The following is a 27618-nucleotide window of genomic DNA, read 5'->3' as shown; positions in this document are numbered from 1 at the left end:
AATCAGAATCCCTGCCTGAGGGGTCCAGGGAATCTTCATCTCTTTTCTATCGTTTCTGTTGTTGTTGTTGTTAACTTTTTATTGCAAACATTTTCAAACACACAGAACAAGATCAAGAAGAGTCCAATGAACACCACCAGTCGGATTCAACAATCGTTCTTATTTGGCGTATCTGCCTCATCTCTTTCTCTCTCCCCCATTTAACCGAACCATTTAAAAGTAAATTATTGATCTAGAGCATGGTTCTCAAAGTGGGGTCTGGAGACTCTTTGGAGCCCCCAAGATCCTTTCAAATGTCAAAACTATTCTTATAACAATATTAAATTGGTATTTCTTTCCCCCACTCCCATTCTCTCATGAGGGTGCAGTAGAGTTTTCCAGAAGTTACGCGATGTGTGATACTGCAAGTGAAGTGATGCAGCCACAATCACCCCAGTAAGCATCAAAGCCAGTCCTGTACCAGTGCTTAAAGTGTGTGGCCACCAGTGCCTTGAGGGGGTGTTCCTGTTTGGGGTAAGTGAGCTGCTTTGTTTGTCTTAGTGATTGTGCACATCACCTCCACCTTAGCCTTGCCACACTCAGCACCATCGCCAGATGTTAGCTCATTTAATCCTTACAACACCCCCAAGTGGGCACTGTTATGCCCGCTGTTATAGATAAAGAAGTGGACTCTCAGCTGTTAGGTCATATCCCAGGTGCAGTGTTAATATAGACAGTGACCTCCCCAGCCAGGTCTCCTCACAACTTGTGTCTAGCGCTTTTTTTTCTTTCTCTAACACTCTCCTTCCTGCCGAGCCAGCTTCCCAGCTATAACTTGCATATATACAGACAGCCCTCCTCTTTTCAACATAAGCTATCTGGAAAACCACAGCATAAAAAGGCCTTTATATTGTATTTTCCAATACATACAACATTACTAAAGGGAACTGGATTTCTGACCACAGGCTCAGCATCAAACAAATCATTGAAAAATGAATTATAGAATGTTGGAGCCAGAGGAACATCTAGCCCAGAGGTTCTCAACCTGGGGGCGGGGTGGATTTTACCCCCAGGGGACATTTGCCAATGTCTGGAGACACATCTGGTTGTCATAACTAGAGGGGAGAGAGGGGCTACTGCCATCAAGTGGGTAGAGGCTAGGTATGCTGCTCAACATCCTACAGAACCCAAGACAGCCCCCACCACAGAGAATGATCCAGCCCAAATGTCAGTATCGCAGACGCTGAGAAACCCTGCTCTAAATCATTTCCGTGCTTGAGGATGCCCACAGATACAAAGTGAACTTATCCACGGGCGCACAGCTGCAGAGCCAGGAGGAGAATACAGGTCTCCGCCTTGCTCTAAAGTTGGGCTGGGGGAGTAGGAGGGTTAGCAGGCAGGGCTCTTAATGCTTGCAGCCAACCAGAACCAAAGGGAGAAAATGGCTATCAAGGACCAAATTACTGTGGCAACACACCAGGGTGCACCCAATGCTTGGGGAAAAAATGCATTCTTCAATGATCGATTAAAGTAAAACTGCTTGACAGCTGTGCCCCAAAGTTGCTGGTGGGTCCCATTATTTAATGGGGGTGAGTTCCAATCCAGTATACAGACCCCACAGTTTCCAGTGGAGTCACATTTTACATGAAAGGATATTTTAATATTTAATCATAAGGGCGCCCACGAGCATCGTGGAACGGTTTCCTTTTGAACCAGAGAAAAGAATGTAAACACAGGTCAGAGCCCTCTGGAGAATCCATTTGAATCCCACCTCCTGCCATGCTAGAACTGAAAAGTCACCTGACCCCCTCCATCTGCCGCTGAGTCACCAAGCCCCTCTTTCAGCAAGCTAATTATTCAGCAAGGGAATCCAAAAGAACAGCGCTGGGAATTCTTGGGGTTTTGGTGTCCTCTGCACCAGCCGCCCCCTCTAAAGACCATTTTGCTCTTAAAGACGTAGCCGATTCACTTTCTCTTACACTCGTGTGTTATTTCTGGAGGCTGCATCTTATTTTATTTTATTGGCTCCTGGTATTTTTCAATCGACTTAAAACACTTGGAAGGGGAAAAAAATGCATTTTGACATCTCTTATAAATGCTAGCATCTTGCAAAATAATGCAAACCAATTCAGGTTGCACATCTAGCTCTTAAATTGCTACCCAAGAAGTTTCCACTCCCCTGCAAAAAAATGAGGCCAACGACCAACGGCAAGCCACTATTAGGAGAATTGGTAAATGTGTCATTATTTAAGAAACACAATAACAGTTGGAACCCAGTTGACAGGCACCTTTTAAAAGCCTCTCTCTCCCCTTATAATGCATGTATTGTCATCATGCCAGATGGTTTTCCTACTGAGCAAGAGGCCCCTGTCTGGCTGCCTGGCCTCCGCTCACTTCCCAGGGAGGGGCACGCGGGGACCCAAGTCACGCGTGGGCCTGCCATGCGCCACCCCCGCCTGGTGCGGGCGGTGGCAGCAGCAGGCGGCTGTGGGCTATGGGCAGCGGAGCCGCAGCAGCCAGAGACCCCGCTCGCTCTGGGCGGCACCGGCCGGCTGCAGGCCCACGGGCCGGGAGGACGCCGCTTACCTGCACTGCCGCATCGCGCAGCCGGCCGCCCACCTGGACCGCAACCTAGAGCATCCTTTCTCCGACGCGACGGCAGGAGCGCGCTGACGTCACCGGGAGGCGGGGTCGGCGCGCCACGTGACGTCTGCGGGCGGCGGGGAAGTTGGGATGGGGGAGAAGACCCTACAGGTCCCTGGAGCCAAGGAGCGAGTGACCGGCAAAGCCCCGCGTGGGCTCCCGTCGGGGCGTTTGCTTGGTGTGTGCAGCTTGCCTTGCCTTGCCCTGCACAAAGGATCATGGAAAACAAACAGCACAAGAATGAGAAACCTAGATTACTACAGGCTCCATGCATGTAATAGGATTTCGAAAGCACTAGCAAGAAGGGGATTGGTAATAAAAAGAAACACCGTTCCGTGTTTTAGTTAAAAAAAAAAAAAATCATTTATCTGTCGTGTATGCTGCCACCAAAATTTAAGAGTGCCTCATTTATCAAATGCCATGCAGAAATAAATGTATTTTTGTGCAAATCAAAATGACACTTAAAATATAGGGTTCATGCACATACTTTGCATAAATGTTCAATGTTTGGAATCAGCAAATACTTTCATTTGAAGCATATTCATTATAGAATATTATACGAACTGCACTGATGGTAATACTATGAATTACTTGCAATAGCTAACTTTCCCTATTAATCTGGATTTGCCAGAAGAAAACAACAGCGACAACACATACTCTACTTTCTTGAACATTTGATTATGTAAAATAAAGGACTATGGTAGGAGCCAGGGACGGATTTCCCAAAAGCCAGGTACGCCGGGTTTACTTGAGCTTACTTACGAGTCTGTAGCGCAGGATTTCCCACAGGTTTCACCACATCAGCTACGTGAAATTGTGCACTAGAGATTAGTAAATAAACACAAACCCGTGGCGTTCCTTGCTTACCATAAGCCCATGCATACCTTGCTTACTGGTTAATCCGCCCCTGGTACAAGCGTGCTTGTATTCTTTTGCGTTTGTTTTATTAAATCTCCTAGCAAGGCATTTAATCTCTCAAACCTCTAGGAGTCAATTCACAGTAACTCATTATTTCAGATTTTCTCATTTTTACCACATTCTGAACTGAGTCATCTTACTAATATAGAAGATATGTAGAATGTCAACAATTCACATTCATAATCGAAAGCCTAAGACAATTCCAACAGTGATCATTTCTTAAATTTGACAGAGCCTATTTCAAACTTAAGCAGTGAACATAAGAATTTTTCCTTGGTCAAACCACAGAAATGCTTTTGAAATGATCAAGAACAAAAGCAGAAGGTGTTTTGCTGTTTTCACTGTATTCCAGTTTCATATACATGACTTTTATCTCTACTTAGATCCCAATTTTAACATTCCCTTTGCTCACACCCTCTAAAGAGATGTGAAATCAATTGTTTTTCAAGCAGGCAGGAGTTCGTTTACTTGCTATTTATTCCAGCAGCTTTCCTATCCTTCTATATTTAACCCTGAGGGAGCCCTGGTGGTGCAGCGGTTAAGCGCTCGCCTGCTAACCGAAGGGCAGCGGTTTGAACCCACCAGCTGCTCTGCAGGAGAAAGATGTGGCCGTCTGCTTCCGTAAAGATTACAGTGTAGGTTACCCTGTTTGGGGGCAGTTCTCCTCTGTCCTACAGTGTCGCAATGAGTCGGAATTCACTCGACTGCAATGGGTTTGGTTTTCTGGCTTATATTTAACGCTGGCCCTTTGACCCCCATTCCCTCCAGATTAACCAAATTTCTGTTCAGAAGGCCAATCGCTAATTTGGAGGTAAATACGGCCCTGGCCTCTCACAATGATCTATTATTTTCAACAGCAGCTTTTAAAAATCAACAAAGTGGCAGTGTGACTTTCTAGGTCACCCCTCTCGTTTGTCCTTCTGAATGATAAATAACTTACCTTTGGCTTTCAGATTCCTGAGCCAGACAGTTAAAACGCTACGGAAAGCCTCTGCGCCTTTGGGTTGAGGGGCTGATACAGACGGAACCTGACAGGCTCATTTTCCTGCCAGAGGCAAATGTTGATTTCAGCTCCCGTCGCCCAGAGGCCCCAAGACATGCGGGGAGCGTCACGTGCGCCGCGCAGCCACTCAAGCCCTGCCCAGCCGGCTCGGTCACCTCTTGGCTCCCGAGGCCCCCAAGGCGGGGTGCCAGGCTTGTCCGCCTACTCTGCTTGGTGCAATCGTGTTCAGAGAGAAGCCAGCGGCCCTGACACAGCACGGCCCGCCCCTCTGACGGTGACAGGAGTTCCAGGAGTCGATTGGGGAGGGATTAATACCAAATACTCTCCTGTGCTCAGAAAAGGACTGGCTGAAATGATTAATATGCGGACCCCTTCCTTCTCCGGGGAGGTTATTTATTTTTTTTGCAATCGGTTAGTTTCACCTTCTCCTTTCAGGTGCTTGCTCAATTGTAAAAAGCAGTAGAGCAAACAGACTTAACTCAGAACAGACCTAAAGCCGGCCATGCCAAGTGTAAGAGAATCCAAGAACTCTTCCAACGCCCTCCACCCCCAGCTATCTAATTGTCAGTTTGGCAAAGATTTAAAAAAAAGAAGAACAAAAAAAAAAAAAACACCTAACCCATGAGAATGTAAATTGATATGGTGATCCATTTAGCAATTCCAACCAAAAGCCTTCCAAGTATGAAGCGAATAGTTCCACTCATTACAAATGGGCACAACAGCTGTAGGTACCTTTTGCTCAGTGACTTTCTGTCTAGGAATTTGCCCTGGGGGGAGCGGGGGAATTTAGGGTGTGCAAAGAATTAACTAAGGAAGGTTTGCTGCAATGTTATTTATGATACCGAAGCCCTGGAAGTGAGTTAAATCTCCAAAAACAGGTTGTGGTAAATGATAAGCCATCTATACCATGGAAGAATTTATTTGATATTTAACCAAAAAAAAAAAAAATCGCCATCAAGTCAATTCCAACTCATAGCGATCTTATAGGTCCATTTAATACTTACATTTGCAGCCCTGGTGGTATAGTGGTTAAGAGCTCGGCTGCTAACCAAAAGGTTGGCAGTTCGGATCTACCAGCTGCCCCTTGGAAACCCCCATGGGGCCGTTCTATGCTGTCTTACATGGTCACTATGAGTCAGAATCAACTTCACAGCGATGTGTTTGGTTTTATTGACAAATTAATTTTAATTCTTTCATTTAGTGAAATCCCTACAGATCACAACAGTTCAATCAGAAACCGACTGTGGGGATGGTAGACTAGGTGCTGGTGTTTCCTTTCGGTGTGCACGGATCGCCAACAAGAGGACCCAAAATCCGCCCTTTGCTGTCAAGTCAATTCTGACTCGTAGCCACCGTATTGGGCAGAGTAGAACTACCACATAGGGTTTCCTAGGCAGAAAGCCCTTGTAGCGCAGTAGTTAAGCACTTGGCTGCTAACCGAAAGCTCAGTGGTTGGAACCCGCCAGCTGCCTCAGGGGAGAAAGATGTGGCAGTCTGCTTCCAGAAAAATTACAGCCTTGGAAACCCTATGGGGCAGTTCTACTCTGTCCTATAGGGTCATTATGAATCAGAATCGACTCCACTGCAATTGGGGGCGGGGGATTTTACAGAAGCACACCATCATATCTTTTTCCCTGGGGAATTTGAACCACCGACCCTTCCAGGTTTAGCAGCCGAGCACTTAACCACTGCTCCACCAGGGTTCCAACTACAGGGCAGCTAACAACAACTTAGTGATGTGGAAAGACATTCCCAGTGTACTAAATAAAAAAAGCAAGTGCCAAAATATATACTGAGTGATTCTGTTACCCAAAGCAGCTCTATGTGGCTTCTCGTCAATAAAGACACACCAAGGTGAGGAGAGAGAAAGCGGGTTTATTGCAAGCAAGGAGCAAGGAGGTGTATACCTCAAATCAAGTACCTGAACAAAGGGAGGTAGAACCTTTTATATCGTCTCTCATAAGGAAGTACACACAGACATTATGGACTACATAGCTTACCATGGTGCACAGGTACAGTAAGACAAATTGCATTTCTTTTCTTTGGCATGTGGGCTAGTAAACTGGGTTTGACTGGCCTGAGCCACACCCAGCACTTTGAGGACAATGGACAGGAGGGGGCAGGTTCCATTTGGTCTGAGCAGCTCCCAACTGAGCCACACCCATTGCTATCACTTTGTTTGCTAATGGCCAAGCAGCTCCTGGATGAGTTGGCTATCAGTCCCATTTTTATATGTGGGTGTAATTTATTTATAGCTACATGTATACCACTACATAAGAGCATAGAATATAATTTGGAAGTGAATACACTAAGTCTCAATCCTGGCATTTCACCAGTTAGTGGGATCAAGGGTGTTTTACATTTTTCATCTTTTTAGCTTAGCTATATTTGCTAATTTTTCTGCCATTAACATGCATTACTTTTGTAGCAAGAAAAACTTTATTGGTTGTTTTCCTAAAAGAACTTTGGTAAGCGTGATCATGGAATAAAATATTTTGGCTAATTTTTTAATGTACATTTCATTACTAGATGATTATCCAGTTTTAGAATTAGTAGGCACCTTAAGTTCAAAGAAACCCCTGGGTGGTGCAAACTGTTAACGCACTCAGCTGCTAATCGAAAGGTTGGAGGCCCCTGGGAAGAAAGGCCTGGCAATGGTGATCGACTTCCAAAAAATCAGCTGTTGAAAACCCTGTGGAGCACAGTTCTACTCCGACGCACATGAAGTCGCCGGGAGTCAGAACCAATCCACAGCAACTGGTTACTGGTTAAGTCCAAAGCCCTGAGAGAACAATTGCTAGCCACCTTAGATTATTCTGCTCATACAAATCTTTAGAAAAGAAGATTTCATTCAGTAACGGGTGTTAATGTTTAATCATCCATATGTCCACTCTCAATCTCTCTCTCATTTAAATCCACTACTTGTTCTGCTCTGTGTGGAGACAGAAAATGAGCCATTCCCATTCTTCCTGACAAGGTTTTTCAATTAGTTATAGAATACCCTTTGAGCTTTCATTTCTCCGTGCCGGCTCCTTCTGTTTTCTTCCCAGATTTCTACTTTTTTATCACTGTGAATCTTTTAAATTTTTTCCTTTTGATTATCTGCCTCTTTCACACAAACTTCACACGGGGTTCATAATGGTGGTTCTCAACAGGGGGAAGAGGGGATATTTGGCAATATCTGGGGACATTTTTGGTCGTTACAACCGGGAAAGGGGTGCTACTGGCATCTAGTGGGCAGGGGCCAGGGATTCTGCTAAATACAGTATGCAGGACAGTCCCCACAGCAAAGAATCATCAGCCCCCCAAATGTTAATAATGCCGAGGTTGAGAAAGGCTGGTTTAGAATCACTTATAAAGTATAATTTCATACCCAAAATATTCCCTTTCCAAACCATTTTTAGAGCTCCCCATTGTATAATGTGTTGGAAGCTCTGCTCCACAGTGTCACACTGCTGGTACATGAGAAGTATAATTGCGTACACTGCCTCTGAAAAGATACACAAAACTGCTAATGGTGGTTATTACTGGGAAGGAGAGTGGGTGGCTGGGGCACAGAGATGGCAAGGAGATTTTCCCCAGTGTCACTTTCGTGACCTACTGCCGTTGAGTGGATTCTGACTCATAGCTACCCTATAGAACAGAGTAGAACTGCCCCATAGGGTTTCCAAGGCTGTAAATCTTTACAGAAGCAGACTGCCACATCTTTCTCCCATGGAGCGGCTGGTGAGTGGGTTCAAACCCCTGACTTTTCAGTTACCAGCTGAGCACTTTAACCACTGTGCCACCAGGGCTCCTTGTAACTGTCATAGACTTTTTTTTTTGGTGAAAATATACACAACAAAACATACACCACTTCGACAATTTCTACAGGTAGAATTCAGCGACGTTGGTTACATACCTCAGGTTGTGCCACCTTTCTCGACAACCTTTTCCAAACTATTTCATCATCATTAACACAAACTCACTGGCCCCCTAAGCTTCTCATCTATCCTTTCGAATTGCTGTTGTCCATTTGATCACATATCAATAATTCTCTAAAAGAGCATAATGCTTAATGCAGGCATTCTTTTCTAATTAGGCTAAACTATTATTTGGGTAGGAGCCGTGGTGGCACAGTGGTTAAGAGCTATGGCTGCTAACCAAAAGGTCAGCAGTTCGAATCCACCAGCCTCTCTTTGGAAACCGTATGGGGCAGTTCTACTCTGTCCTATAGGCTCGCTATGGACCGGAATCAACTCGATAGCAACGGGTTTTTACGGGGTTTATTATTTGGGTCAAAGACGAACTTTCATAGACTTTGGATTGTGAATCTTGCAAATACATTTCATGTTCAAGAACAGGATATATACAAGCTGCCTCATGTTGATGCAGTCAATGTCCCAGTTCAGAGCCCGTCTACCTCCGTAACGTTTTAATCTCACGGCAGCATTCTGAGAGGTATAGGGCAGGTATAATGTTATGATCCCATTTTGCAGGTGCTCAAAGGGAGCCATGTAGTGCCCTGCCGGGGCCACACTGGTGGGGACAGTCCTGATGTCATCTTCTGCTCTCCCAGCGGAGCACCCTTCCGTCTGGCCAGGTCCTACACACAGGGCCTTGGCTTCTCCCTCTGGGGTCATCCCTACCTGTCCCCTCCAACCCTCCGCCCAGCCATAGCTCCCTGACATCCTCTGCACAGCACATGCCAGCTTATACTCAAACCATTTGCTCACACTAACCCCTGTGCTCCTGGAGGGAGAGAGGGTCTACCAGTCTGTGAAAGCTCAGGATGTAGCCCTCTCAGGGACACAATGCTAGTTACCTTAGAACTAAAATTGTCCCCCCGTGTTCTCAACCACAATTCAGCACCTTGAATCACACACCATCTTAAAGTATTAAGTGGCTGTTTCTATCTGTGCCATTTTGTCAAGCTTCTGCAAACATCAATTTTCCCTTCTGTAAAACTGGGAACAGGGGCCCTGGTGGCGCAGTGGTTAAGCTTTCGGCTGCTGACCGAAATGTCGGCAGTTCGAACCCACCAGCCGCTCTGTTGGAAAACGATGTGGCAGTCTGCTTCCGTAAAGATTACAGCCTTGGAAATCCCATGGGGCAGTTCTATTCCGTCCTGTAGGGTCACTATGAGTCGGAATTGACTTGATGGTCAAGCAGTTTGAGTTTTTGTTTGGTTTGGTTTAGTAGTAATAATAGTATTCCCCACTTGGGGATATTGTGAGCCTTAAGTGATGATCTGGGAAGAGTAGGCAGTGCCTTACGGAGCCTTACTGGAGCCTGAAACACAAGTACAAATGTGTGCCTGTGAATATGCACTTAGCTTTAGATTGGAAATTGCACCGTTCCAATATGGTAGCTACCAGCAGTGAGTGGCTATTAACATTTAAAATGATTTAAATTAAACTAAACGTAAAATTCAGTTCCTCAGTCACACTAGCCACATGCGGCTAGTGGCAACAGTATTTTAGAGCAGATATAGAACATTTCCATCATTGCAGAAAGTTCTACTAGCCAGCACTGCAGAGCATGTCTTTTAAACTATTTCCATTGCAATAAAACAATTTACTTTTATTACCCATGGGGTTCCTCCGATAATTGCAGGGCAGGAAAAAGCAATCTGGCAAGAGTGTCTGGTGGTGGGAAAGAGGAAAAGCACAGATTCCAGGAGGCTGTGTGCTTCGAGCCACGAGTCTTAGCTAGGATGCTTCTAAATGCCAAAAATGTGCAGCTTCTGCCGTTGGACTTCACCAGGGGCCTACAGATCTTAACCCAAAAGGAGAGGGGAGCCAGTGATCATTTGCTCCAAAGCAAAAATTGAAATGCGTGGCAAGAGTGCATCTTTACCAGAATCAAGGGACAGGCCTTTCAAGGGTGAGTGCCTTTGTGGTAGGCTGAATAATGATCCCTCAAAGGTACTCATCTCCTAATCCCCCAAAAACAAACCCATTGCTGTCGAGTCGATTCCGACTCATATAACGACCCTATAGGATAGAGTAGAACTACCCCATAGGGTTCCCAAGGAGCAGCTGGTAGATCCAAACTGCTGACCTTTTGGTTAGCTGCCGAGATCTTAATCACTGCGCCACCAGGGCTGCCAGAACCTGTGAATATGTGACCTTACATGGCAAAGGGGACTTGGCAGGTGCGATTAAGCTAAGGACCTTGAGATGGGAGATGATCCTGGGTAATCAGGGTGAGTCCAATGTCATCACAACGGTCCTTATAAGAGGGAGGCTAGAGGGTCAGAGTTAGAGAAGGATATGTGACGATGGAAGCAGAGATCAGAGACAGAGATTTGAAGATGTTATTCTGCTGGCATCAAAGATGGAGGAAGGGGCCACGACCCAATGAGTGGCCTCTAGAAGCTGGAAAAGGCAAGGAAATGGATTCACCTCTAGAGACTCCAGAAGGAACACAGCCCTGCTGATATCTTGATTTTTGCCCAGCTTAGGAAATACAAAAAGAAAAGGTCGGAGGTAGGGAGAGGGGAAAGGAAAGAAGGAAGAGAAGAGAGAAAGGGAGAAAAGGAAGGAACTCTGAACCCTAATTATAGAGAAGGTGCCTTCTCATGGAACATACTTAAAAACTATATCTTAGGGTGCAAAGGAAATCTCAATAAATTTCAAAGAGTAAAAACATAAGCAGCATTTTCTGACCATATTGCAGTGAAACTATAAATTAATAACAAAAATTTGTAAAGGCCTTTACATCTGGAAATTAAAAAAAAAGACATGCTAATAAGCACCTCTTCAATCAAAGGGGAAATGCAAAGTGAAATTACAGAATTTCTTAGAAATAATGATAATGGAAACTCAACATATCCATCGACGGAGGAAAATTTATAACACTAAGTTGGTTTAATAAAATAAATTTTAAAATAAACACATGCAACTCAAACAACTACCAAAAGGATAACTAAGCCATGAGAAGACAGAAAGTGGGATCAATAAAAATAAAAGCAGTATTTCATGAGTTATAAAACAGAAAAACTGTAGAACTGATAACTAAAACCCAAAGGTGATTCTCTTAAAAAAAAAAGAGGAAAGGCAGAAAATTAAGTACGTAGATAATCCGATACCTAGCCTTATCAAAGAAAATCCAGAGAAAAAGCACAAGGACACAAAGTTGGAAATGTCAAGAGGAAAAGAACCATCAAAATGATGGTTACCAAATTACAAAAGCAATTAAGCTGTACAGTTCTATATGAATAAATTTGAGAACATTGATGAAGTGGGTAAATTTTAAGAAAAATACAATTTACCTCAAAAGAAGTCTAAAATAACCAATTTCCACAGAAGAAATAGAGAAAAGAGCTCCGTGGTGAAAAGAGCACAGAGCAGGTCCAGATGGTTTGACAACTGAAGTCTCCCCAACTTATCTCTTCAAGCCAAGAAAAAGAAGAAAAATGTCCGTGTTTGTTTTATGGAGTACAGCATTGATCCCCAACCTGGCAAAAATTGCACTAAAAAAAAAATTAGTAAATAGATGTAAAAATTGTAAATAAAACACTAGCAAAACGAATCCAAAGCACATTAAAAATATATATCAAGACCAAATGGAGTTTATTTTATAAAAGCAAGAGTAGTTCTCTATTAGAAAGTCCATTAATATAATGGTGGTGCAGTGGTCGAAGCACTGGACTGCTAACGGAAAAGTCGGTGGCTTAAAAAAACCAGGCCCCTGGGTTTGGGGACCATGGTTTCAGGGGACATCTAAGTCAATTGGCATAATAAAATCTATTAAGAAAACAACTGCACCTCACTTTGGAGAGTGGCGTCTGGGGGCTTAAATGCTAGCAAGCTGCCATCTAAGATGCATCCATTGGTCTCAACCCACCTGGAGCAAGGAAGAATGAAGAACACCAAAGACACAAGGTAATTATGAGCCTAAGAGACAGAAAGGACCACATAAACCAGAGACTACATCAGCCTGAGACCAGAAGAACTAGATGGTACCTGGCCACAACCTATGACTGCCCTGACAGGGAACACAGCAGAGAAGCCCTGAGGGAGCAGGGGAGCAGTGGGATGCAGACCCCAAATTCTCGTAAAAAGACCGGACTTAATGGTCAGACTGGGACTAGAAGGACCCCGGAGGCCATGGTCCCCAGACCTTCTGTTAGCCCAAGACGGGAACCATTCCCAAAGCCAACTCTTCAGACATGGATTGGACTGGAATATGGGACGGAAAATGATACTGGTGAGGAAAGAGCTTCTTGGATCAAGTAGACACATCAGACTATGTTGGCATCTCCTGTCTGGAGGGGAGATGAGAAGGCAGAGGGGGCCAGAAGCTACCCAAATGGACACGAAGAGAGAGAGTGGAGGGAAGAACTGTGCTGTCTTATTAGAGGGAGAGCAATTAGGAGTGTATAGCAAGGTATATGCAAATTTTTGTATGAGAGACTTACCTGATTTGTAAACTTTCACCTAAAGCACAATAAAAATTACTTAAAAAAAAAAACCCAGCCCCCTGAGGGAGAAAGATGAAAGATATAGCAGTCTGCTTCCAAAAAGAATTTACAGCCTTAGAAACCCTATGAGGTCGGTATGAGTCGGAATTGACTCCACAGCAGTGTTTTTTTTTTCCCCCAGAGAAAAATCATCTGATCATTGGGATCAATAGATGCAGAAAACGAATATGAAAAAATCTTACACCTATTCATATTAAAAACACTCAGTAAAATAGGAATTGATGGATGCATCCTTCACATAATAAATGTGTGTGTGTGTGTTTGAGGAGAGAGAAAAATTGAGATTCATTCCTCCACTCCCCAACATCAACATCTTACTCAATGCGGATCACTAATTTTTCACTACGGTCAGAAAAAAAGATAAATAGCTGTGCAGTAAAGAATTGACCTTGCCCAAAGAGAGGCCTGGTCTTTGCCCTCAGCCACTGGGAGGTGACCTCCAGGCTCTTGGAATGTAATGCCTGATAGGAATGTCTTTGTTTTCTGGGGGTCTTGGCCACCGGTCAGTCTAACAGTGTGATTTATGATGGGGTCTGTCTCAGGAAAAGACGACTTTGAGTGCACTCAGTGAGACAGAGGCATAATATGCTGACCATGCGATCTAATTTAATCTGGATTTCTAGACTAACAGCTATATTTTTGAGGAAAACATGTTTTTCCTCAGTGGTCAAAACCAGGGTGTGAAACTATATGCCCCGAGGGGTCTTGACCAAGTGAACATCTGCACTCCTCAAAATACACGTACTCAGGAAGAGTGCTGTCTGTGTGTTGCTAACAAGGTATTTTTGCAAGGTAGACAAAGAAAATACACGTAAGCATCTTGTGACCATGAGCTAAGCATCTTGTGAAACTATCTGTAATTACTAACTATAATTATTAATAAGCAGTAACCAATTAAAGTGTGATTATTACAATAGTCTTGATTTTCCTGTCATTGCCCTCCCTATGGTTTGATTCCTCTTTTTACCCCCTAAGAATATTTGTCCAACAAAACCGCCCTGGAGTAACTGGTTCCATTTTCAATGCGGTACGTAGTTCCTCAGTTGCAATTGTTTTAAAGCCTTAATAAACCTGTTTTACTTAGAAACAGTGTTTAAGTTTTTCTCTACAACAGGGCCTTTGGCCATTTGGTATCAGTTCTATCTCCGAAAGGGGCTGGGGACTAAAGGTCAGCCACGTGGGCAGGATGTAATCGAGCCCCAATAAAAACTCTGAGCACCAAGGCTTGGGTGAGCTTCCTTGGTTGGCAAACTCTGGGTATTTTTACACATCAATACCAGGGGAGGAACACCGTCCTGACTCCATGGGGAGAAGACGAGTGGAAGCTCTGCTTTTGGTGCCCTCCAGGACTCTCCCTGTTGTGGATTGAACTGTGTCCCTCAAAAAGATAAGCTGAAGTCCTAACCCCTGTACCTGGGAATGTGATCTTGTTGGGATATAAGGTCTTTCTTTGAAGATGTGATCAAGTTAACGAGGTCATATCTGAGTAGGATGTGTCCTCATTCCTTCTGAGTGGTGTCTTTCTTATAAAAGGAGAGAACAGACATGGAGACAAAGTCACACAGGGAAAGAGAGATGCCGTGTGAAGATGCATCTAACAAGCCAAGGAACACTAAGACATGCAGAGGGCTACCAGAAGCTGGAAGAGACAAGGACTTCCCTAGCGCCGATGCCCTGGGTTCAAACTTCTAGCCTCCAGAACTGTGAGACAACAATTCTTGTTCTTCAATCAAAATGGAAATAACAAGAATGCTGATATATTGTGATGAATGTAACCAATGTCAATGAACAATATGTATGGAAATCGTTAAATGAAAACCTACGTTTCTGTTATAAACTTTCACCAAAAACGCAATAAAATATTTAAAAAATAATAAATTCCTGTTCTTCAAAGCCACCCACTTTGTTGGTTTTGCTTGTTTGTCTCTTTTATGGCAGCCCTAGGAATTCAAGGCACTGCCCTATATGCTTCTTCCTTTGGCAGATTTTAATCTGTATCCTTTTGCTGTAATAAACCATAATCGTGAGTGTAACAGTTTTCACCGAGTTCTGTGAATCCTTCTAGTGAATTATTGAACCTGAGAGTGGTTTTGGGACCCACTTGAACTTGCAATGTGTGTCAGAGATCAGGGTGGACTTGTAGACTGTCCCCCTAACTTCATAGTTCGCTAACTTTTGCAATAGCCTTGTGTGTATGTGTAATTTTCTGTCTTTATACAGGTAAAGACAGAAAATAAAATCATTAGGCATAAACCTATCAAGAAATATCCAAAATATACACGAGTAGAACAGTAAAACATTCCATTCCTGAAAGACACAAAATTAGACTTGAACAAACGGAAAGACATAATACATCTTGGATAAGAAGATTTACCATCATAAAGATGGCAGTTCTCCCTGAACTGTACTGTCCAATAAAGATATCATCAGTTCCCACCCCTCCCCACACCGCCAGCTAGACAAGTTGATTATAAAATTCATTTGGAAGGATAAAAAGGCAAGAATAGTCAGGAAAACATTGAAAAAGAAGAAAGGCTAGTTCTAGCAGATATTCAAACATACCAACAAGCCTCTATAGTTAAAGCAACCTAGCTCATAAGAAAAGCACAAGGTAAGACTATGCTGAAATACTTTCTCGCCTCCTCAGTGGCAAAGTGAGTGAGGGTGTGGGGAAACCAACGCACACATTGTTGGTGAGAATGCAAGATGGTGTACCACTTAGCAAAGAAAGGTGGTGATGCTGAGCAAAACTGTGTGTATTCAGTCTTCGACCCAGAGGTCCCACTTATCCCACAGAAACCCTGAGGAAATTATGAAAAGATGTCTGCAGAAGCTTTTCCTTCCTGTTGTTTTGGGTGCCATCGATTCCGACTCATAGCAATGGCATGTGACTGAGAAGAACTGCCCCACTGGGTTTCCTAGGCTGTAACCTTTTCAGGAGCAGATCGACAGTTCTTCCGAAGAGCTGCTGGGTGGGCTCAAGTCACCAATTTTTCAGTTAGCAGCCAAGCGTTTAACCATTGTCCCACCAGGGCTCATTATGAGCCGAAGACTAGAAGCAACCATGAAGTGGTTGAATGAACTATGGAAGATCCATTAACTGAGTGTGCAAAAATAAAAAGGAATGAAGAATATCTACATATACCACTGGCTGGTGGTCTGGGGGCGGAGGGATATATATATGTTTATATATATAACAAAACAGTTGCCATTTCCATCAGTTTTATGTGACATTCATCATGTTGTGTTACCATCACCACTGGCCATTTCCAATTTTTTTTACACCACCATTTCCCCCTCCCATCTGCCTCTGGCAACCACTAACAAACTTTGGTCTCTACACATTTGCCTATTCGAGACATTTCATGTATGTGGGATCATGTAATATCTGCCTGTCTGACTTATTCCAGTAAGCATGTTTTCAAGGTTCATCCATGTCATAGCATGTATCAGAACTTCATTTCTCTTTATGGCTGAATGATATTCCATTGTGTGGAGAGACCACATTTTGTTTGTCCATTCATCTGTTGATGGGACACTGGGTTGTTTCCATTTTTTGGCTATAGTGAATCGTGCTGCAAAGACCACTGGTGAACAATCGTCTGTTTGAGTTTCTGCTTTCAAGTCTCTTGGGTATATGCCCAGTAGTGTAGTTCTATGTTTAACTTTTTGAGGAACTGCCAAACTGTTTTTCACAGCAGTTGCACCAGTTTATATTCTCTGGGACATTTTTTAAATGAAAAAAGCAAGGTGGAGAAAAGTGTGTTTAATGTGCTACCATTTATCCAAGAAAGCAGAGTGAATACAAATACAGATGTGTACATATTTGCATATGTGTGTGTATATGCACATATATTTACATGTATGTATATCTGTGTATACATTTGTACACACATATATGTGCTTATATTTGTACATACACACACTTATATTTATATACTTGCCTATATTAGAAATAAACAACACAAGGAAAATCAGTATTTTTTAAATGGCCACTTCTAAGGGGAGGGAATACCGTAGCAGGACAAAAAAAAAAAAAAACCCTAGACTCCTTTGAATACACTTTGGTATATTTGTCTTTGGCATCATGTCACTATTTTACATAATTATAAAGCCAAATTCAATTTAAAACACCAATTTTAAAAAATCCAAGATAAGAGAAACGTATCTGATTGGTAGCTTAACCACACAGAAAGGAAATATTTCAAGTTCCTTTAAAACACAGTAATTTGACTGCATGCTCCTGGTGATATATACCTTAAGGACTAAAATAAGTTCAACGAAAATTTCAAACCGTTTTCCGTTGTTGTATTGTTGGTGGTAGTGTTGGTATTAATACTCTGAAACAGCAACAAAGATCAGAGGACCATGTTAAACTACGCCACAGAGATATACAACCAGCAGTCTGGACTGTGACACATAACCTTGTTTCTACAACAAATTACAAGGGTGTACGTGTTCGGAGGCGGGGTGGGATGGAGGGAAATATCTAGATTCTGTAGATTAAAAAACACAGACGTAACTGCAACGAGATACCACTTCACACCTGTTAAGGAAAACCCATTGCTGTCAAGTTGATTTGGACTCTTGGGGACTCCATGTGTTACAGAGTAGAACTGCTCCATGGGGTTTTCTTGGCTATAATCTTTATGGAAGCAGTTCACCAAGCCTTTTTACCCAAGAAGCTGCTGGGCGGGTTCAAATTGACAACCTTTAGATTAGCAGCTGGTCACAAACCACTTGCAACACCCAGGCTCCTTCACACCCATTAAAACCCAAACCAAACCCGTTGCTGTCTAGTCGATTCTGACTCACAGCGACCCTAAAGGACAGAGTAGAACTGCTCCATAGAGTTTCCAAGGAGAGCCTGGTGGATCTGAACTGCCGGCCTTTTGGTTAGCAGCCGTAGTTCTTAAAAGCTACACCACCGGGATTTCCTCACACCCATTAGGATGGCTATAATAAAAAAAGATAAGTGTTGCCAAGGATGTGGAAAAATGGGAGCCTTTATACACTGCTGGTGGGAATGCAAAATGGTACAGCTGCTTTGGAACGGTCTGGCAGTTGTACAAAAAGTAAAACCTAGACTTACCACGTGATGCAGCAATTCCAATCCTAGATATATATTCAAGAGAAACAAAAACATAACTTCTGCACAAGAACTTATACATGAATGTTCATAGTGGCATTATTTATGATAACCAAAAAGTGGAAGCAATCCATATGGCCATCGGCTGACGGATTAATAAAACGTATACCTATGCAATAGAATGAAGTACTGATACATGCTACAAAATGGATGAAACGTGAAAGGAGCCTGACACAAAAGGCCAGTGGAGTAATGTGTTTCTTAGTCCCTTCCTTTTGGCAATACCTACTGAATTCTTTACAGATTAAATGACACGGTGTACGGGACTGGCGAGGAGGAAGCGGATGGTGGTGTAGACGAAACAAGATTAGCTGTGACTCATCTATGTTGAAGTGGGGTGAGAGGCCCATGGGGGTTCATTTTATTATTCCCTCTATTTTTATATTAAAAATAAATAAATACTTACATATATATAAAAGCCTCCATAATTAAATAACAAAACACAAGTCCACTCTGTTCTTAAGGCAGGTTAGTTTAATTTTATAGAAGAAATACTTTCAAACAATACAAATGACACAATTAGAGAGAACAGTGACAAAAACAAAGAGATGAATACTGATTATAACATTTTCCCACAACAGAAGAATTCTTGATTTCAGCGGTTACCAATCAAAGCTGGAGAAATCAGTGATCAGATGAAGTGAAAACCAAATTCCCTTTTACGCATAGTGCTGTTTTGAAAGAACTTTAGTGGCAGGATTCTGGTAATTTCTTGGCTAGAATTGCAGCTAAAACATGGCAGAATTTTTCTCATCAGAAAGCACAGCTTATGACCAAATTTAAACATAAGATGAAAAAAATCCTTAGGACGATAAAACTTCTCTTTTCTGACATGTGGGATATTCTTGGGGTGGGGGGGTTTGCAGTCCTAAGTTGCAAAATCAAGCCATGAATGAGAAGCAAATTAGGGTGCTTCATGCCCTCCTGCTTGCTTGGCCCAGCCCATAACACTGACCATCTGCCCTTTTCAGCATGGACGGTGAACACCTCTGTCTTCCTTCATTTCTCTTAGTTTTCTTTCCTTTCTATGGTCCCGTTCAGCTGCAAAAGCCAACACATGCAGGGCAGAGGTAAAACAAAAAGGCGGCAAACACACAAACTCATTGGATTGATACCAGAGTATGGACTGTATTGTTTTTTTGTGGGATAAAGGTGGGATTAAACAAAACAAAACAAAACAAAACAAAACCCTTGGGTAGGTATGGGGGGGGGGGCACGGCAAACAGAAGTCTGCATAAACTGGGGCAGTGAAATTTATTTAAAAACACTTGGCACAGTGGGTTTTCCCCCTATTGCTACTTAATATGGGTTGGCAGAAAAGTTGCCTCAACCCCCGTAGAAAGAGCTGTATGTGGCAGTGGCTATAAGGAAGAACACAGGCAATTTGTCCAGGAAACTCATCAAGTGAGCCATGTTCCTGAAACATAGCTGACTAGCCTTCTGCACACTCTAGAGTCCAGCAACAGACATTCTTAAAATCTGTTTAGTGTCAACCACTGGGGGGATATAGAGAGCTCCTGCCATTGTCTTCACTGCTCAGCAACGCTGTCTGTTGACTGGCAATTCTGGTTAAGAACTGATGCTTGATGAGTTTGTCTTTACCTCTGTTGTGGGTATGCATACAAAAAAATTGGCCAAATCAAATAAAATAAATGCAAAAAAAAAAAAAAAGCAAAACTAGAGCCAGGAATATATAGCAAGAGATGACAATAGTGACAAGCATAGTTTTCAGTCTTACCACCACTGACAAATTCCATTGTCCGTGATAGGTCGTGTGTCAATGAAATGCTTTTACAAAATTTATTTTTAATAAATGTAAAAAGGAAGGCTGGTTACACAAGGGGGGAGGTTACACACTAACAAGACAAGAGAGACCCTGATTAAAAAGGACATTTCCAAAGGGAGGGAAAGCAAGATACAGGAAGAGAGAGTTGTGTTTGCTTTTACAATTTATGTGCTCCACCTCGTCTTCTCATCCACGCCTCCTAAAGGGGAGTTCATTTCAGATATAATAAATATGTATCGGAGAAAATATTTCTATCACTTAGCATTTTAAAAGAATGATGATATATTTTTATTACATAAAATTTTTTTTTTACTCATGAGCTAATTTTAAGAGTTCTTGAGAAATAGTGGGTAGATTCCAGTATAGGGGGAGCATTTGGATTTGCATTCAGATTTAAATCCAATACTCTCCTATAAATGACTGATTGGAAAATTCTAGTTACTCACAAATTTCCCCATAAATAAAGCATCTTCAAAAGTTGCTGTGTCTGTGTTTGAAGTGCTCTATTCATCAATGGTTTCACTGAAAACGTGTGTTCCTCTGCCACCTTCCGAGTCTGTTGCAATGAGATAGTGCAGACTCAAAAAGGTGGGCTGGGCATCGTGTGAGGAGCGGGGTCGCGATGGACAGCCCATGTGGACGGGCAGGCAAAAAACTCTGGCGCCCGCTCCAGACTCATGGGAAGCTCAGGAAGATGCATCAGGCAACACAGAAAGGAGAAGTTGTTAGTGCCCAGCACAAATAAGAGGCTGAGCTCTGCAATGCATACATGGCATTTAGATAACGATTACAACATGGCTGCTGGTACTGGAACATAACATACAGAGCGTGAAAGCGTACAATATACATGATGAATGCACATGGGCAAAAATGACCCGAAGGACGAACTCAGCACATCGTGCTGGCGTTTCAGGTGTCAGAAACCAAGTCGGCCCCCAAGCTCCGTTCTACTGCGTGACACATACTGAAGAACAAAATTTCAGTCTTAAAATATATCTTAAAGTCAGTATTTTCCTTCAAGGAAAAAAAGTACTATAAATAAATTACGATACAGTGAATTTGCCTGCACTCACTTCGTTTCTGTCTTCCAGCCTTTAAGTCAAATACAACAGCGGAAAACTGTACACTCTTAACATGGTAGCTGATCTTTATAAAATAACATGTCTTCAGAGATGTCAATTTCACAACAAGGAAAAACCAAGCCCTGTTGCCGTCACTATTATAAAATATATATGTATACATATCTGTGGGGTTTTTTTTTTCGTTTTTTTGTTTAGTTTTTTTGTTTTTTTTTTAACAAAATGTGTGTATTAATAGCTTTGCACAAACATTTTAAAGATAAATTTAGCTAGTATAAGAACTTCATGGAAACAGAACAGGCAGATAAATACTTCATGTGTACAAGGCACTATATCAAACGTCATCAGCTGGCAGAGGAAGTACGTTGATCCTTGATCTGGTAAAAAATGCTATCTTCTCCCTGGGATCAGAAAGAATGACAGGTTAGAAGGTGATCAAAAGATTTTGAGAGCTGGCATGAGGATTTCACATCAATCATGGCTCTTCTTATTCAGAGAACAAATAGAATTTGAAGCCTCACAATACATCTGGTGTGTATACAATTCTCAAAATCTGAGCCTAAGTTCTGATGCCCCCGCGAGGGCAGGGCATGGATTACCTACGGTGCTGAGAAGAGTGCCTGGTATATCGTAGGCGCTCAGTAAATATTTGTTTAATAAATGAATGAATAAATGGAAAATGCACAAATGAAGGAGTTCAAAATCATAATCGAAGGAAGACAGTTATAGTACTTTATGACGGGGACGTGAAACTTCAGGGTTTACAAGAAGTAAAGCTTCACGTCAGGCACAAATTATCTGGCCGTAAAAAGAAATCCAGTACTGATTCACGCTACAGTGTTGATGAACCTTGAAAACACTACGCTGAGTGAAAGAAGCCATTCACAAAAGATCATATATTGTGTGATTCCAGAATCAGCAAATCCATAGAGACAGAATATAGTTTAGTGGTTGCCAGGGGCTGGGGATTGGGGGAAACAGATCGACAGCCAATGGGCATGGGATTTCCTTTTGGGGTAATGAAAATGTTCTCGAGCTAAATCAAGGTGACTGGTTACTCAACACACTGTGAATGTCCTAACCACCACTGAATTGTTCACTTTACAACAGTTACCTTTAGGTTATGTGAACTTCACCTTAATTTTAAAAAAGCCAGCACACAAGAGTATACGTTTAACTCTGCATTTCCCTTATATAAAAAACAAAAATGCATTACTCATGTGCGTGGGGGTGCTGATAATGTTTCAATTTTTGCAATGTTTGGTTTGTGAACTATATACATGTGAAACGCATACTTTGCTGTATGTATATCATGCCTCAGTCAAAAGTTACTCAAAAAGCAAACGTGGCACATATACACATAAATCGCTGTGTTATTTACAACGGCAAACATTTGGAAAGCAGCATATTATAAAATAGAGCAGTTAAGGAAACAATATCTACTTGATAAAATATCACTGTACAGTAGGGGGAAAAAAAAACCCAAACCCGTTGCCGTCGAGTGGATTCCGACTCATAGCAACCCTACAGGACAGAGTAGAACTGCCCTATACGATTTTCAAGGAGCGCCTGATGGATTCGAACGGCTGACCTTTTGGTTAGCAGCTGTAGCTCTTAACCACTACGTGGCCAGGGTTTGCACAAAAGAGTAGTACATAGGACAAAAGATCAGAAGAAAACATCAAAATGTTCATAGTTGTGGGACACAGGTTACAGTTGATTCCTTTTTTGTTCTTGACTTCTTGTTTTTTTTAAGATACTTATGTTACTTTTTATAATAACAAAGTATTATAGTCAAAAGAATTCAGCATAAGTGAGGCCCAGCACAGTCTCCCCGTTTCTGTACCTAAAGGTCTGCACTTGGATGGGCTGTTTGTGGTTTTGCCCTCGCAGCTGGTAGATTTCTCTGGAGGCTTTCTTCAGCATCTTCTCAGCTGCTTGCTCTTGATGGTGTTCAAGTTTGGTCTGTCTTGTCTGTAACAGCAACATTTGATTAATAAGGTAATTTTTCATTTTTATTTTTAAGGAAGAATGAATGTATCCACTCCCATCTTTGGAGACCAGGAAGGAACTAACCACACTATGACATGGAGGAGAGAAAGCACTTCCTGATCTATTCCGTCAGGGGACTTCTTCACAGAAGGAGTCATGACTTGGCTACAGGGGACCCAGAACATTCCCACCACGGGGGGTGGTGGGGAGGGAATGAGGACACCTGCAGGAGGATCTGAAGCTCTTGCTCCCTTGCCCGTTGGGTCCTTCCCTTCAGCCCCCCTCACAGAAGTGCCAAAGCCTCAAGATCTATTTGGTGCCATCTCAAACGTTAGGCCCTTCCTCCCTACCCTCCTGGCCCACGGAGAGGGAAAACTGGGCTCCTTAAGATAACTGAGACGCTTACCTCAGAACTTAAGTTCAACTATAGCTAGGGTCTTAACTGCCATCGGTCAGTCAGCACCTGGGACACCAATGGAAAGCTGAAGCAGGCCCAGCCCCTCTCACCTGCCTCTCTGCTTCCTTCAGCAAGTTCCGGAATCGCTCATCCCGAAGCACCCAGTGGGGTAGGTCAGTCTGGCCTCGGAGCTGGGCATCTTCTAACCGTTGCCTCAGTTCTCTAAGGGTGCAGATCTCCTCATTCAGCTGCCTCTGCCTCGTTCTTGATGCCTGGAGATCCAGCTCCAGGTCGAGGGAGGTGCGGGCCATGAGTTCAGCCAGGGAAGTCCTACAGGACTGCAGGGGACAGCAGCTATGAGCACACACAGCCCACAACAGGCATGCAGCACACTTGCTGCAATGCAACACAGCTGGCAAGCTCTGGCCTTCCAGAAGGTTCTTTCATAAGTAATAGGAGATAGGTGAAGCACAGTTATGGTGGACGCATTTCTTTAAGCATGGCCCAATGTTAAAATATACAGATTTTGTCAAGATTAATATAAATCTCTAGTTCAATATCAAGGTTAGTAACTGCAAATTGTTTTCTTTAACGATGATCTATGCGCTCACAAAAGTGTGAAGAAACAGGCCCTCTTTTATGGGGCTGGGAGGATTAAAATGGGTTCAATCTTTCTGAAGCCCTATTTGACAATATATTAAAAGCTGAAAATGTGCATTTTCCTTGGTTCAGGAATTTTGTTTCAGACTCGCGCCCGAAAGCACAACTGTAGACATGCAAAAGCTGTCTGACTAAGGCTTATGACAGAAAAAAAACCTACCTAAATATATAACTGCAGGAAATCGATTAAACTGCAAGACCAGCATAAAATGTGGTCACTGTAGAAAGTTAAAATATATATACTGACATGGAAAGATCTTAACGGTCTACTGAATGGGAGGAAAAGTGTATTACAAATGGTATGAGTGTTTTGTTGTTTAAATAAATCACACACAAGCAAGTTGCCAAAAACTTTCCTCCCAATATAAGCCTCATGGAAGCAAATATTCTGCATTCAAAAGAGTCCTAAGATAAGAACAGACTTTTGTATGCGGGGTTTAGAGCAGCGGTTCCCACTCAATGGGAAACACAGCCCTGGGGATGGTAGCAACATTTTCTGTGGACTGAATCAGTATATGCTTTTCATACCCACATAATACTATTTTGCACACATACCCACAATTTAAATGCAAGTATATGTTGCAACTGAGTAAATGCAAATTCATTTAAAAGCACTGCTGAACTCACAGCAGCTCAGGGGTTCTCAAGCAAGGGTGATTTTGCCCACCAAGGGGCACTGGCAAAAATGCCTGGAGATACATATTTACTGCAATTAAAAAAAAGAAAAGAAAGGCGTCCAAAAAAATGAACTCCAGAGTGACTCTGTGAGGTAGCACAAGGGTCGAGGCCATGGGATAGTTCTGTGTCTTGACTGCGGCACCAGTTACACAAATCTCCACGTGTGATAAAATTGTACACAACTATCCACACCCACAAACGAGTGGGTGTAAAACTGATGAACTCTGAATAAGCTCTGTGGTCGTACTAACGTCAGTTTCCCAGCTTTGCTATTGCGTCAGTTATATAAGGTGACGCCATTGGGAGGGACTGGGTAAAGGGTACCTGGGTCCTCTCTGCTTTATTTTTGTACCTTTCTGTGAATCTATAATTATTTCAGAATAAAACTTAAATGGCTGGAGACATTCTGCGTTATCACAACTTGGGGGCGGGGTGTGAGGAGCGTTACTAGCATCTAGTGGGTGGGGGCCATGGATGCTGCTAAATAGTCCCCAGCCCCCAACAAAGAACTACCCAGTCCAAAACGTCAATAGTGTTTCTGTTGAGAAATACTTTTGTAGCTGAATTATGTATTTTCTTTTAATGCTCAGTCAACAGCTTCTCCAAGTACAACTACCCTATGGAAATCTGGGGATTTTGTTTTTTCCATTCAAAAGGATCTTTGCCTAGAAACACAGGGAAGCACTAGCGCTCAAACTAAAAGTGGCAAAATTTTGTAAACCGGCATGATGTGGGGGAAATGAAAGATTAAAGGAAATGAAAACCAGAAGATAGGCCTATGAGAAGAACGTTATATGTTGAAATACTCAAAATTTTTACGCTACTGTATTTTTACTCAAATAATGCATGTGTTCTACTTTTGTTTGCCAACTGTGCCCCCACCTCACCCCACTCCGGCATGGTATTGTCTTAAGTGTAAGCATGCTATGCCAATTTTTTCTTATGTGTTGCCGTTTAAAAAAAGCTGGCATAGCGCACATACAAAATTACCTTGCAGGGAGAGGGCACGGTTGGCCAATAAACGTAGAGTGCGCGCGTTATTTGCATAAAAATACGATATATATAAATATATATATATATATACATTCTCCTGTCAAAAATGATTTTCTATTATATAAAAATGGTTAATTGTCTATTAATTTATTATACAGTCATATATCACTTAACATCCACGATACATTCAGTAAAATAGGATGTTATGTGATTTAGATGTTGTACAAAATCCATACAGTCAGGCACCACAGAATGTCTGTTCAGGCAACGTCCAACTGCATATACATCTGTGCTCCCGTAACATTATACGGGGAAATCAGTGGTGTGTTTACAGCATATTTGATCTTAGCGCTCACACGGGCTCTCGAAGTCAGTGGGCTCCCCGTTCTGAATTGTGGGTGCATAGGCCAACAAACAATCGCGGAGCAACACAGGCAGGCAATTGGAATAACAAATGCAATGCACGCAAACTGCCCACGGCACGTTGCTAAGTGATTGTTTGTTGGCCTACACTCAAGGCTCACACGGGAGGTCGGAGAGCCAGTGTGATTTCTCCATATAACCTTATGGCACCAGGGACATATATGCAGCTGGACATTGCCCAAACGGACGTTATGCGGTGCATAACTGTATTTAAAAATGTAAAGATCACGAACTACCTTATATCATAATATTATCTTCAGAAATTAAGAAATATTTGGTAACATTATGACATTATATATGCTTTCAAAGACTATATCTATGAAGTAAACAAGAAAATAAAAATACTACCTTTTAATTAGTATTACCTTTTATGGTCTGTAAAAATAACTACCAGGAAAAATGCAGACCCGTTATCCGTTTATGCGATACACACCTGCTTATAGCGGAGGGTTCGTCTTTCCAGAGTGTTTCGGACAAAGGGTGACTTCCGTGGCAGTGTTGAACTGTCGCTGTCACTACGATAAAGCTGCACCAAAAAAGAATGATGTTCAGAAACTCAATATTCATGCTCTCGTGTGTCCTCTGAATCGGATCATTTCGTTTCAAAGGTCCTAAGATGTCTTTATGATGTTGGGTGCTTTTAACAAGTCTTTGAGTTTCATTTCAAATATAACCTACACAAGAGTTCCAATTAAAACAAAACAAACAGACAAAAAGCCCACTCTGGCTCTCCTCCCTGTTCATCAGGCTAACTTCATCAGTAGCATTTCGGTCCTACAAATGCCAACTGCGATTTGATATTATGGAGGACGCTCATGAAAGCCAGCTCTGTCCTCGGTGCTTTCCCTTCTTATTCATCACTCTTATTTGCTGCGTTTCAGGCTTTGGCAAGAGTTGGAATAAAAATGGCTTTCCAAAGAACAGACTCATTCCCATGAGTAGGACAAGCCAACATCACTACCCCTGCTCTGCCAGTCAAAGGAAAAGGTCTGATTTGAAAAAGAAAAATAAATAATGCCTTCTTGATAGGAGCCAAGACATTATGTATTTCATTTGGTGGTGGATTTCTCACTTCAGGATCAATGTGCATCTGTGTGAAAGCCAAAGTCCTCGCCTTCATTTCCTTACGTTCCGTGTCAATGAACCCCAAACGCTCAGGAAATGCAGTGGCACGGCTGACTAAATACTGCACGACCATCCCACAGACAGGGAAACAACACGCTCTCTAAAAGCATTGCCAGTGAATGCACGCTTTTACTTTGAGCCTAGAACATACCACAGGAGGGGGGAGGCTTTCTCTGGAGTAAGTAAAGGATTTTCTCCCTGTTTTTCTCAATATGCAGACTTGAGTCTGCTCCTCGGTGGGTCGGCAGTTATCTGCCCTCCCTTCCTTAGAGGATGGCTTTCAAAGTGTGATGGGGTAGAGTACTGGGACCCAACCCTGTGTTTCC

The 27618-nt window shown here is 42.6% G+C and overlaps 2 protein-coding genes across 2 annotated transcripts in view; both read right to left on the bottom strand.

Annotated features, from left to right (window-relative positions):
• CLCN4 (chloride voltage-gated channel 4) overlaps positions 1 to 4646 on the bottom strand; it is a 65460-nt gene extending 60814 nt beyond the window's left edge. The window contains exons 1-2 of the mRNA XM_003415994.4: positions 4481 to 4646; positions 2566 to 2826 (exon numbers count right to left, since the gene is read on the bottom strand). The gene's annotated coding sequence lies outside the window, so the exon portion shown is untranslated. The remainder of the gene's footprint in view (positions 1 to 2565; positions 2827 to 4480) is intronic.
• A 16292-nt stretch (positions 4647 to 20938) lies between these two features.
• Positions 20939 to 27618, bottom strand: part of WWC3 (WWC family member 3) — a 127270-nt gene continuing 120590 nt past the window's right edge. Inside the window, exons 20-23 of the mRNA XM_064277955.1 lie at positions 26601 to 26693; positions 23524 to 23751; positions 22871 to 22998; positions 20939 to 21425 (exon numbers count right to left, since the gene is read on the bottom strand). Coding sequence (XP_064134025.1) covers positions 21359 to 21425; positions 22871 to 22998; positions 23524 to 23751; positions 26601 to 26693 — 516 coding nt within the window. The 3' untranslated portion in view covers positions 20939 to 21358. The remainder of the gene's footprint in view (positions 21426 to 22870; positions 22999 to 23523; positions 23752 to 26600; positions 26694 to 27618) is intronic.

This window comes from Loxodonta africana, chromosome X (genome assembly GCF_030014295.1).
Source record: "Loxodonta africana isolate mLoxAfr1 chromosome X, mLoxAfr1.hap2, whole genome shotgun sequence".
Classification (NCBI taxonomy): Eukaryota; Metazoa; Chordata; class Mammalia; order Proboscidea; family Elephantidae; genus Loxodonta; species Loxodonta africana.
The sequence above is the reverse complement of the archived record's forward strand: the minus strand, read 5'-3'. Positions and strand labels throughout refer to the sequence as shown.